At 38.3% G+C, this 13,541-nt stretch overlaps 1 protein-coding gene across 2 annotated transcripts in view; it reads right to left on the reverse strand.

Annotated features, from left to right (window-relative positions):
• FREM2 (FRAS1 related extracellular matrix 2) overlaps positions 1 to 13,541 on the reverse strand; it is a 160,941-nt gene that overhangs the window by 19,728 nt on the left and 127,672 nt on the right. For both annotated transcript variants that reach the window (XR_003791775.1, XM_029210560.1), the window contains exons 14-16: positions 9,595 to 9,898; positions 7,374 to 7,505; positions 4,006 to 4,337 (exon numbers count right to left, since the gene is read on the reverse strand). Coding sequence is in view for 1 of the 2 variants with exons in the window: in XM_029210560.1 (XP_029066393.1) it covers positions 4,006 to 4,337; positions 7,374 to 7,505; positions 9,595 to 9,898 (768 nt within the window). In the remaining variant the exon portion in view is untranslated. The remainder of the gene's footprint in view (positions 1 to 4,005; positions 4,338 to 7,373; positions 7,506 to 9,594; positions 9,899 to 13,541) is intronic.

Consider the following 13,541-nt stretch of genomic DNA (forward strand, 5'->3'; position numbering starts at 1 on the left):
GTCTGACTTTTTAACATCAATAGTCAGGCTGATGAAAGGTGAAATGAACTGAAGTTCTTTAGTTTTAAGAGAAGTTGTTTCCAAGAGAAAAATCACCGAAAATATACAATAGTTTAAAAACTTGTTTAACATTACTGACTACTTTGCATCACAAGTGTTTTTCATTGTGTACCCAAACAAGTTAAAGTTTTATTTATAAAACACAGGTCACACAAAAAGGTGGAGTGGAATAATTGATTTTATTTATCTCTATTTTTCTTTTCCTGCTATATCTGCTTTTACATTTTAGAAAGTAACTATTAGGAGGGATTTTAGTGGTGAATATCATTAGAGAAATTCCAAGTTTCTTCTTCTTGGCAAGTAAAATTGTTAACTTTTATAAGAGCAAGTATTCGACTCCATAACTCGACTTGGAAGGAGTTTGAGGTCTGTGTCTGGTGTCCTCACCGGGTACCCATTTGGTCCCTGGTACAGAGTAGGTGTTCACTGATTATTTCTTTAATGAGTGAATGGGCAACGAACGAGATGGAAAAAGCAGAACTGGTCTTGATATCAGCTAAAGCTAGTTGTAGTCAAACTGCATAAAACTTAATAAAACTTCATTTATTGACTTCACTTATCTGCTGTGAACAGATAACTATCTTGGATATTTCCGGTGATCCCTTCAGTTTGGTAACTCTCTGTTACAAGTGAAATAATTTGAATATGGGAGGTTAGAGAAGACAGAAATCTTTAAGAGTGTGTTAGAAACCTCTTTTTAATCACAAAATAAAATGCAGGGCCCTGGCAATATTTCCAGGCAGTAGCTTTAGCTACTAAGAACACTAAAGATAAAAATCGGTTTGTCATCATGTTGTTCCTGGCAGAAACAGTTACCAGTTAGTAAAATCTGTTTGCAGAGTGATTACCTTGATCTAAGGTGGCAAGTCTAGAAAAGGACCAGAAGAGGGAAAGACACATCTATTAGCTGCTTGGCCAGGGCAGTATGGAATTGGCAGAGGACAAATAGACCTGGGGTTACTTCTGTTCTTGTACAAAGAACAGAGGAAAAAGTTTATTTGCCTTTCTTGCAATTTCATCTGTGACCATAACCATTCCTCACATTCGCCCAATTAAATGACATTCAATTCACTCAATTAAATGTCCAGATAAGTATCATGATGTGGTTAAGAGCATAGGCTTACAAACGAATTGAATTGGGACACGTTATTTGAAGTCTCTTTGCTTCAGCATCTCCAAAAATGGAGACAAAATTCATATTTGTCTCACAGTGTTGTTTTGAGGACAGAATTAGTGAAACTATGTAAAGTACTTACACACGATGACAGGCATATAGTAAATATTAAATAAATGTTAGCTATTACTATTAGTAGTAGTAGTAATATTATTAGATATTTTCTCTTCTCTAAAACCTAAAACTTGTGAGGAAAATTAAGAAAATATCTCAAAGAGTCATATTTCCTTTACTTCAATATGTATTTTCTTCTCCCTCACCTACATTTAAATAATGTTATGTGTCAGGGGAGGTGAGGATATAGGAGAAGATCTCAATAACTAGAGAAGTAGAAGTTCAAACCCAAGAAAGTTGGGGAAAACGAGATAGCCATCTCGAGCTTCACTCTGAGAGTGAACATGCTTTATTAGATGCGATTGCAATTCCAGTTACACTGAGGCTTTAAGAATTTGTCACAAGAACCTGAAATCTCAATGATTTACACTGAATCTGGTCACGTCTATTATGTTGATCATCATGCTTATGTTACTACATTTATTTTCAACAATGCGAAAGCAGAAAAGTTCTTTCAGAAGAAACTCATATAACCAGCTGGCCATCTTACGCCTCAAGGTAACACAAGCCAGTTGGGAACTGGATGGTTCAATAGTTCTTATATTGCACTCTCTCTTCTCCCTAAGTAGAAAGTAACATAAAGTGTTCAGGCAGGCAAAACTTCACTGAACCCGGCAGGTGTCAGTTTTCACCTAGTGGGGTAGAACAGTCAATAGCTCAACTACGGAAGCAGGGTAATAACTTTTCTAGTTAGCAGTTGTAATGGGAGAAGAAAAACGGAACTTAACTAAATAGAGGAACAGTGATTTTAAAACTCCAGCAAAGTTAAATTAATTTAGCTGAGCATTTTATAGTGAGGATTGGCTGGAGAGACGGATTTGCATTCAAAATGCCCTTGATACACCAGAAAAGTGGCAGATATAGGCTTAAGTAGGATAAAGCTTAAGTAGGATAAGTGCAGGGTTTTCACTAGGGAAGCCTGTCTGGGTTGCACGTATGAAAGACAGAAAATTACTGCCATTTGCAGAGAAGATAGAAAACATTCTTGAGGCTAAAAAGTGACCACAGACTAGACGAGACCCTCAGAGAAGCTTCATGGGATGAAGTGCTTTTTAACAAAGAAGACCCAGAACTACAATATAATCCATTACTATGTCCCATTTCGCTTATGCCAAAAGAGCCTGTGATTTCAGCAAGATCCTGAGAGAAGAGCATCCAGAAAGAAAACAGGAATGATTTAATAATGGATTGAAAACAGGCTCTGGGAGGAACGGCCAAAGGAATGGAGATATTTGACCTATAAAGGAAGAGGCTGAAGTAGATGCGTTAACATGAGTCTTTATTCTGAGAATAGGACCTTTTTTCTTTCACGTTTCTTCCAGGTAGCAAAGACAGGGTGGGAAAGAGGGACTTGAAGAGGTAACACTTATGAGGGTTTAAGTAACCTGCCCAAGAAGGCGTAGCTAGAGAATGTCAGAGCCAGATATAAGTCCACATTTGCTTGATTCCAATGTGCAGGCTCTTTCCACTGTTCTACACTGTCTTCCTGTTGGTGTTTTTGCTTGAGAGTTTGAGTAATTCATGCAAGTTTCTGGATATTTTGTTGCTTTTAGAGGGGACAGAGAGAAAAGTCTCACTACCTTGGAGCTCAACAGTTCCCAGACATAACATGTGGCCATTAGACATCAACGCCAACAGAACCGGTCAAGATTTACAGCTTTGCTCTGGAATTAAACTGTAGTTACTGTCTACATTTCTCTTGTTACTGCTTGTTCTATAGTTTAACATCACAGGAATACAGCACAGAAAAAAAAATCCAGCCTCACCTCAGCTAAATCTTGAAAGATAAGACATCTTCTGGGTACCGTTCAACGTCTTAATGTATAAGTTACGTAAATAAGCCCTTTGTTTTAGTCCAGTTGGACGAAGCATGGCTTTTAATTCAAATACTCCTCACAAATCTAAGCTACACCCTACATATTTTAGATTCTCTACTATAACTGCTCATGGAGACCTTGCTTCACCATCATTTTAACAACAATAATGATGGTGGTGATGGGAGGGGATTGTGTGTGTGTGTGTTTTATGTGTAAATGTCTGCCTGTGTAGTATGAAGAGGAATCAGCAATTGTAGAGTAGAAGTAACAGTAAGCTTTAAATGAAAATACTTTTGACTATGTTAGTGATGGAGAAATGGACCAGATAGGGAGGAAATGGGGAGAAAACTAGAAAGAAAAAGGGGGAGAAGTGGGAGTAGAAGGAGAGAAAGATAGAAGGCGGGGAAAGAAGAAAGAGAGTAAGAAGGGAGAAAAACTAACTGACCCTGAGGACCCTCATTTGAGATCATCCATGGTGCATCACAGCCATCTGTACGTAACACAAGAAATGAAAATGTGTACTTCAAAGAGAAATTCGTATTTGGAGTTTTCTAACATCAGAGTAGATTTGGAGCTTACAGCATAACCATACGGTGTCCTTTCAATACAAAGATAATGTTACTGACCCATTGCTAAAAAATACATGGATTTTGACACATTGTTCCGGAAATAGACATGGATTTCCATACCACTCATGCCAATTACCTGCTCTTTCTTGTGCCTAATAACCTACATCGCCAGGACGGAAGACTGGAGCTGAGATTTATTCCAAGTCTACGTAACTGAACAAAAGCAACTGGTTTGTCCAGTGACCAAAGCTCAGATGCTAAACATCCATACCTGTCCATCGGTTCCAATGGTGCCTCCACAGTCCGTGAGCAGCTCTGACATGTCATAGTAGCTAACGAACTCCCATAAGCAGGCTTCCAGGTTCAGATTTCGGTAGAAGCGTAAGGTATTGGAACCCCTGATAGACGAGCTGTACTGGTAAGGATACGTCTCTCCAATTATTTCTGGATTTTTGGTAGCATCAGTCAAGAACCCGTGGTGGGTCTTTACTTCAGTATAATCCAGGAGGTTGGAGCATTTGTGGTTTCCAACTCGTGTGCCATCAGGGCTGAGGGTGAGCTCAAAGTTGGAGAGCTCCTTGGTGGAAATCACAGGGAGCATGCCTACAAGGGATTTTTGTAAATCACTGTTACCATTTTTACCAACAGCAAAGGCCTTTGAACAGTTTATAATCTCTTTATCTCTTGAGAAGACAAGTGCTATAAAATACTGCAGAGCAGTGATTATAAAAGTGGTATCTTAGGACCCCAGAGGATCCTGAGAATATTTCAGATCTATAACATTAAAGCTATTTTCACAACTCTAAGGTATTATTTGACTTTTCCACGCTTATTTTCTCAGTAGTGTACAGTGGAGTTTTTCAGAGGCTAAAATAAATCATATATTGCAATAGATTGACTGCAGAAGCAGACATAAGAATACAGCTGTCTTTTATTAAGCCAGACACTAAAGATATTTTCAAAAATGTGAAACTATGCCACTCTTTTGTTTTGCTTTATAAATTGTAGTTCTTTTTCTTAAAAGTATGTTTTTCGTGTTAACATGTAATAGATTTATTCTTATTTCAAAATTAATGAATAAATACATATTTAACAATACTTCAATTTTAAATCCAGTAAATATTTATAGCTATAACCCACAAAACAAAAGGTCTTTGTGGCCATAAATAATTTTGAGGGTGTCCTCAGACCAAAAAGTTTGAAAACTACCACTATACGGTATAGGCTAAGAGTTGGCAAACCTCTTCTGTAAAGAGCCAAACTGTAAATATTTTAGGATTTGTGGGCCACAAGGTCTCTGTTGCAACTGCTCAAAGCTGCCATTGCAGAGCCAGAGCTGCCACAGACGATTTGTAAAGGAATTCACATAACTGTGTGCAAGAAGACTTAATCACGGCCAATGGTTAGAATTTTATATAGTTTTCATGTGTCATGAAATATTCTACTTTCAAAGAAGAAGAATAATGTTTGGTTTCTTCCAAACATTAAAAAATGTGAAAACCATTTTTAGCTTGCAGACCATACAAAAACAGGTAGAAGGCTAGATCCAGTCCATCGGACACAGTTGGTTGAGCCCTGGCATAAGCAATGCAGCAAAAAGGACTGTGAAAGAGGTCTTCTCTTGGCACCTTTTCCACCTCTCCCTCTTAGATTCTCTGGCCCCGCAAAAGAACTGGTCAGCTTCTGCGGAGCTACGGCTATCGAATGTTTCAGAAAATGCTAAGTCAAGCTCTAGGAGAAGCACGAGGGACCAATCTTTCTATTAGGAAGAACTATTATAGGTCTGCCCTTCCCTGATGGTCCCTTCTGCCCTCTGCACATCTGAATCACACCTCCCATATGGGTCTAAAGGTAGGGTGGTCAAACATGGACCCAACATTACACTGTAAAGTAAGGAGGTGCAGATCTCTGTGCACCTATGCCCATCAGCATAAATTTGGGTTTGTAATAAGCAGACAAAGCAGAATTATGTCCTTTTCATAAGGCAGGTAAATTCTACCTTGTAGTTCCTAATATTGCCTAATGCTTCCTGTCCTTTAGGTACTTAAAATATAACTAACATACTAAGTAATAATATTAATATACTTCAGGAATAAAGTGAATTAAGAGGAATAGAACTTGAAAATGTCTTCTGTACCTGAGGAAATGTTCATAAAATGTGGGTAAAGTTACTGACTCAGAAACTCTGGCCACACTTCCCTATCCAGAGAAAATGGACACAAAATTTAACATTGTTAATTGCTTTTTTTTTTTTAACCTTATTTTAATGCCTAGGAAATGTCTTAGTTGTTGCAATAAATACTGGGAAAGATCTATGAGACTCCAGATATGGAAAAGCAAATAGGTGTTGAAGGCAGGGATTGAGATTCCAAATTGCTTTCCTGTAAGTCCAAGCTCAAGAGTTTTGAAGGCACAGTGTTCCGTGTCATAAAAGACAGCGAGCACGTTAACCAAAGCTTTGTTTCATTGTGTTGTGACATGTGTGAAATTTATCTAATTTTAAAGAACGTCAAAATTGTCAGACTTGAGAAAAAAACTGGGCAGAAAGAAAACAGAAACACTCAAAAGAAGCAGGACTTGAAGCTTAAATTGCAAACTGAGCATTTATTGTATGCTTGGTCATTCAGAAAACAGGCAGACCTCAGAGATATTGCAGGTTTGGTTCCAGACCAACGCAATGAGGCAAATATTGAAATCAAGTGAGTCACATGAATTTTTTGTTTCCCAGTGCGTATAAAAGTTATGTTAAAACTTACTAGGATATAGAAGATGTGGTACATATACACAATGGAATATTACTCAACCATGAAAAGAATGAAATAATGCCATTTGCAGAAACTTTGGATGGACCTAGAGATTACCATACAAAGTGAAGTAAGTCAGACAAAGACAAATATCACTTATATGTGGAATCTGATAAAAAAAATGATATGAATGAACTTATTTGCAAAACAGAATCAGACTCACAGAGCTCGAAATCAAATTTATGGTTACCAAAGGGGAAACGTGGGAGGAAGTGACCAATTAGGAGATTGGCTTGGGATTGACATATACACACTACTGTATATAAAATAGATAACTAACAAGGACCTACTGTAGAGCACAGGGAACTCTGCTCAGTTTTCTGTAATAACCCATATGGGGAAGAATCTGAAGAAGAATGGAAAATACGTACATATGTATAACTGATTCACTTTCCTGTACACCTGAAACTAACACAACATTGTAAGTCAACTATACTGCGATAAGAAAATTAAAAACAAACTATACTGTAGGCTATAAAGTGTGCAATAGCGTATGTCTAAAAAGCAAGGTACACACCTTCATTAAAAAATACTTTGTTACTAAAAAATGCTAACTATCCTCTGAGGGAGTCTTAGTCTTTTTTGCTGGTGGAGGGTTTGAAATATTGAGAGAATTACCAAAATGCGACAGAGAGACATGAAGTGAGCAGGTGGTGTTGGAAAAATGGTGCTGATAGACTTGCTGGAAGCGGGGTTGCCACCAACCTTCAATTTTTAAAAAAAACGCAGTATCTGGGAAGTGCAATAAAATGAGGTCTGCCTGTATTCAGTCAAATAAAGCAGGTAAAGAGAAGCCCAAACCACCTCCATGGATTTGATTTCCCAAGTCACCTACCGTCTATGTGGGGCATGGTGACGACGAGCCTGATGAGGTTTGTATACTCTGGGTCCTCGGGACCCGTGTAGCGCAATTTAGCTGAGAAGGGCTCTGCTCCCACTATCCCTGGCACCCGGGGAGGACAAAGACCTCGAGGCAAAATGAAGACATTTATGCTAAAAGAAGATAACAGACAACACTTGAAGTACATATTTTTAAACAGGCACTATTAATTTTCTGTGTACTTTAAAATTCTCTGTGAACTAAGGCACTGCTGAGGGTTGATATGACGAAGCAAAAGACCATCATGGGAAAAGTAATCCCAGCAGACAGTTCAATGGCTTCTTCTTAACATTGGGGGTATTTTATAAAGTTTAAGAAAAAATAAATATTATTCAATGGGATTTAATTTGTGCTGGACACCGTCTGTTATGGTCATATTCACAAAATCGTCTTAACGTAAAGTATAAACAGGCATAGTAAAAATGACTGAAAAACAACAGGAAAAAGTAAGTGTAGTTTAATTCAATGAATGAGATTGTTACCTTAGAATTAAATCCTTAAGACTAGTCATAAAATTTACATTATTTATAATAAAACTAAAAATGCACTCATTCTAAAAAACAAAAACTAGCCTTCTTAGAATCAGAGAGCAAAATATATAGTTTTCTCTATGTATGTAATTTCTTACAGTATGTGTATTATAAATTATAACTCATTGTCTAATCTATCTATCTATCTAGAATTTTAACATGAAAATCTTCCTCGTATGTTTGCTTTGAAAGCACGGTAGTGTCTTCATTTTAATACCATGGAAGAGACCGCCCGATGCTGGATCACAGTTTCCAGAGAACTAGGCAATACATAATTTCTCTTCTGTTTGTAGAAAACAGATCAGAATCAGGCCCTAGCATCTGGGATGTCTGCTTTATTAATTGGGGGCAACTCATTTTAAGGCATTGTTTAATTTAGTTTTGGTACCAACACAATAGTTTGGTTTTAAGAGAAATCTAAAAACCATACATTCTAATCCTAATAAAAGAACATGGTTACTCTACATGTTATCAATAAATATTGATCCTGAATATATAATGCTGGGAGGTGGTACATATAACTTTTCTTGCTGCAACATATGTACATCCGAAGTGTTGTACACAAATGGAATTTTTAGAAATAGAATCTTATTAAAAGACTGTTATTTTAAAACTCTGATTTAAACATTCTTCTGCAGAGTAAAGGATTAGTTTATAAAGTGGATTTCCTGTCTCGTCAGTGTTGTCTCCGGCCACGTGTATTTTCCACCTCCACTGTGTCCGGGCCCTAGCCCTGACCTCAACCTCCCCTCTAATAACCAAGTATGGACACTAGTACACACCTCTCTACCTGGACTGTCCTTCCCCTCCTGCCCCAGCAAACTCCTGTTCAGCCAGCCACCAGCTGGGAGTGATTTGGCATCACATATGAGCTGCCCTGTCCAGATCTGACCCTTGCGTACCAACTGCTTCATCTCCTGATCTCCCTTCCTCTCCCTTTCATCCTGCCCCATTTCTCTGCTTGTAGTTCCCAGAATACTCCATGTTTTTTCATGCTTCTACGAGTCATTGCTCATGCTTGTTTTCCTCTACTGTTTTCAAGACTCAGCTTAAGCATCTCCTCTTTGATGAAACCTTTCCAGATCCACTCAGGCTAGAACCCATCACTACTACTCTTGCATTTCTGTGTCCTGTCCAGACTAAAATTTGTCTGTGTCTTCAGTTTGAGTATGGACTCCTGGAAGGCAGGAATCCTGCCTTATTTTTCATGACAGCCAAAAGCCTGACATATGCTCAGTGATCGAAAAATGCAAAATGAATATTTCTTTTCTAATGAATATTTTTGCGAAAATAGATTATCATTTAAAAATACTTATAGAGGGCTTCCCTGGTGGCTCAGTGGTTGAGAGTCCGCCTGCCGATGCAGGGGACGCGGGTTCGTGCCCCGGTCCGGGAAGATCCCACATGCCGCGGAGCGGCTGGGCCCGTGAGCCATGGCCGCTGAGCCTGCGCGTCCGGAGCCTGTGCTCCGCAACAGGAGAGGCCACAACAGTGAGAGGCCTGCGTACCACAAACAAACAAACAAAAACCTTATAGAGTATTACGGAATACGTGGGGCATTTGGAGGAATGAATAACTGGAAATTAGACATATATAACATTCCATGGTATTCCAGCGACCTTCATGTGAAAATGGCCACGCACTACCTTCTTCTCTGCCGATGGTTACGGTAGGGCTCAGCAGCTCCAAGCCTTCATTGCCGTCGGCATTCACAGCCCGAGCCGCACACTGCACCCTGGAGCCAGGCTGGAAGTATATGGAGTCTAAACTGATCCTCTTGGATGAAGTGAAAAAGGTGTCAAAGTCCACTTCTCTCATGGGGCTGGTCACTCCGTCGGGGCCCGCGGGTGCGCTGATCAGCCATCGGTACCGGGTCAAAGTGTCATTGATGTTCTCACTTACACAAATGGATCCTGTTTTGTCATAGTCTGGATATTTAGGGTTGCAAGCCTATGGGAAACAAATAACTATGTTAGGGCCACAGTTTACAACAAGGTGGAAATTATTCCTCTTAAGTTCTCTCTCCCTTAGTGTTTTCACTGCTACTTTTTTTCCATTTCTACATGTTGTTCATGCAACTTTCAAATTCCTAGTCCTAGCAATGCTAGCTTTTATGAACTCTAATCTTGCATTTCAAACAGCTTATTGGCCGTTTCCACCTTTAACCTGATACGAGTAAAAGTGATACTCATTTCATCATCTCTCGAATCCTCAGAGTTGTCGAATCGTCCTTGTTCTTTTCTCTCTCCCTCTCTTCTCTCTCTCATTTTGCCCCCAACATCTAGTGGGTCAGTGAACTTGGTTGATTCTTTTTGTAGGATGTCTCTTAAGTTGGTCTTTTCCTTCCCATTCCAAGCATCACCTTTCTATCTAATTCAGGGCCTTTCTCGTCAGGTGACCACGGTTGCCATGGTAACACTCCAATACAACCCCTCTTCTCATGCCATTCTTCTGTGCAAGAGCTCCCTGCTACCCAGCAACTGAAGTGCACGTTCCTTAATATAACATTTCAAGACCTCTGTAACTTGCACCGCATTATTATTTCTGCCTTGCTAATCCAATAAACATTTATTGTATACCTATTATATGTACGTCATTACACCAGGGGTATTGCAAAGTAAGAATAAATGCGTCCCAGTTTTTGCTCACAAGGAGCTTATAATTCATAGGTAAGAGAAGGCAATTGAAAAAGTAATTATGCCATTTGTAAGGCAACCACTTCATACAGGAATGACGTTTCCTTATGTGACTCTTTATTTTTTTATAGGTATAGGAATGCCAGAGATTTCTGCGCATTAATTTTGTATACTGCTACTTTACCAAATTCATTGATTAGCTCTAGTAGTTTGCTGGTAGCATCTTTAGGATTCTCTATGTATAGTATCATGTCATCTGCAAACAGTGACAGCTTTACTTCTTCTTTTCTAATTTGGATTCCTTTTATTTCTTTTTCTTCTCTGATTGCTGTGGCTAAAACTTCCAAAACTATGTTGAATAAGAGTGGTGAGAGTGAGCAACCTTGTCTTTTTCCTGATTGTAGTGGAAATGGTTTCAGTTTCTCACCATTGAGGACGATGTTGGCTGTGGGTTTGTCATATATGGCCTTTATTATGTTGAGGAAAGTTCCTTCTATGCCTACTTTCTGCAGGGTTTTTATCATAAATGGGTGTTGAATTTTGTTGAAAGCTTTCTCCGCATCTATTGAGATGATCATATGATTTTTCTCCTTCAATTTGTTAATATAGTGTATCACATTGATTTGCATATATTGAAGAATCCCTGCATTCCTGGAATAAACCCCACTTGATCATGGTGTATGATCCCTTTAATGTGCTGTTGGATTCTGTTTGCTAGTATTTCGTTGAGGATTTTTGCATCTATGTTCATCAGTGATATTGGCCTGTAGTTTTCTTTCTTTGTGACATCTTTGTCTGGTTTTGATATCAGGGTGATGGTGGCCTCGTAGAATGAGTTTGGGAGTGTTCCTCCCTCTGCTATATTCTGGAAGAGTTTGAGAAGGATAGGTGTTAGCTCTTCTCTAAATGTTTGATAGAATTTACCTGTGAAGCCATCCGGTCCTGGGCTTTTGTTTGTTGGAAGATTTTTAATCACAGTTTCAATTTCAGTGCTTGTGATTGGTCTGTTCATATTTTCTATTTCTTCCTGGTTCAGTCTCGGCAGGTTGTGCATTTCTAAGAATTTGTCCATTTCTTCCAGGTTGTCCATTTTATTGGCATAGAGTTGCTTGTAGTAATCTCTCATGATTCTTTGTATTTCTGCAGTGTCAGTTGTTACTTCTCCTTTTCCATTTCTAATTCTATTGATTTGAGTCTTCTCCCTTTTTTCCTTGATGAGTCTGGCTAATGGTTTATCAATTTTGTTTATCTTCTCAAAGAACCAGCTTTTAGTTTCATTGATCTTTGCTATCATTTCCTTCATTTCTCTTTCATTTATTTTGGATCTGATCTTTATGATTTCTTTCCTTCTGCTAACTTTGGGGTTTTTGTTCTTCTTTCTCTAATTGCTTTAGGTGCAAGGTTACGTTGTTTATTTGAGATGTTTCCTGTTTCTTAAGGTAGGCTTGTATTGCTATAAACTTCCCTCTTAGAACTACTTTTGCTGCATCCCATAGGTTTTGGGTCGTTGTGTCTCCATTGTCATTCATTTCTAGGTATTTTTTGATTTCCTCTTTGATTTCTTTAGTGATCACTTCATTATTAAGTAGTGTATTGTTTAGCCTCCATGTGTTTGTATTTTTTACAGATCTTTTCCTGTAATTGATATCTAGTCTCATAGCGTTGTGGTCGGAAAAGATACTTGATATGATTTCAATTTTCTTAAATTTACCAAGGCTTGATTTGTGACCCAAGATATGATCTATCCTGGAGAAAGTTCCATGAGCACTTGAGAAAAATGTGTATTCTGTTATTTTTGGATGGAATGTCCTATAAATATCAATTAAGTCCATCTTGTTTAATGTATCATTTTAAGCTTGTGTCTCCTTATTTATTTTCATTTTGGATGATCTGTCCATTGGTGAAAGTGGGGTGTTAAAGTCCCCTACTATGATTGTGTTACTGTCAATTTCCCCTTTTATGGCTGTTAGTATTTGCCTTATGTATTGAGGTGCTCCTATGTTGGGTGCATAAATATTTACAATTGTTATATCTTATTCTTGGATCGATCCCTTGATCATTATGTAGTGTCCTTCTCTGTCTCTTGTAATAGTCTTTATTTTAAAGTTTATTTTGTTTGATATGAGAATTGCTACTCCAGCTTTCTTTTGATTTCCATTTGCATGGAATATCTTTTTCCATCCTCTCACTTTCAGTCTGTATGTGTCTCTAGGTCTGAAGTGGGCCTCTTGTAGACAGCAAATATATGGGTCTTGTTTTTGTATCCATTCAGCCAATCTGTGTCTTTTGGTGGGAGCATTTAGTCCATTTACATTTAAGGTAATTATCGATATGTATGTTCCTATTCCCATTTTCTTAACTGTTTTAGGTTCGTTATTGTAGGTCTTTTCCTTCTCTTGTGTTTCTTGCCTAGAGAAGTTCCTTTAGCAGTTGTTGTAAAGCTGGGTTGGTGGTGCTGAACTCTCTCAGCTTTTGCTTGTCTGTAAAGGTTTTAATTTCTCCATCAAATCTGAATGAGACCCTTGCTGGGTAGAGTAATCTTGGCTTTAGGTTCTTCTCCTTTATCACTTTAAATATGTCCTGCCACTCCCTTCTGGCTTGCAGAGTTTCTGCTGAAAGATCAGCTGTTAACCTTATGGGGATTCCCCCTTATGTGACTCTTAAACTATTGACATTTTCATCGGACGATCCCAAACCTTCCCTCACAGGTGGAGTTGCTGTTCTATCTCCTAGTTTGTATAATGATCACATCATGCCTTATAGTAGAGTGACTGATTCTTATATATTTTCCTCTCCCTTATGTTTAAATTCCTTGAGTGTAGAGTTCATATCTTATTTATTTTTCTCTCAGTGGCAAACCCTGAGATAATATGAGATAACACACTATGTGTGTATCAGTTAGTAAACCTTTGTTGGATAAAGGAAGAAACATAGGACCTTTACTTGATCAACAGTTT

This window comes from Monodon monoceros, unplaced genomic scaffold (genome assembly GCF_005190385.1).
Source record: "Monodon monoceros isolate NGI ecotype Baffin Bay Population unplaced genomic scaffold, NGI_Narwhal_1 Super_Scaffold_8, whole genome shotgun sequence".
Lineage (NCBI taxonomy): Eukaryota > Metazoa > Chordata > Mammalia > Artiodactyla > Monodontidae > Monodon > Monodon monoceros.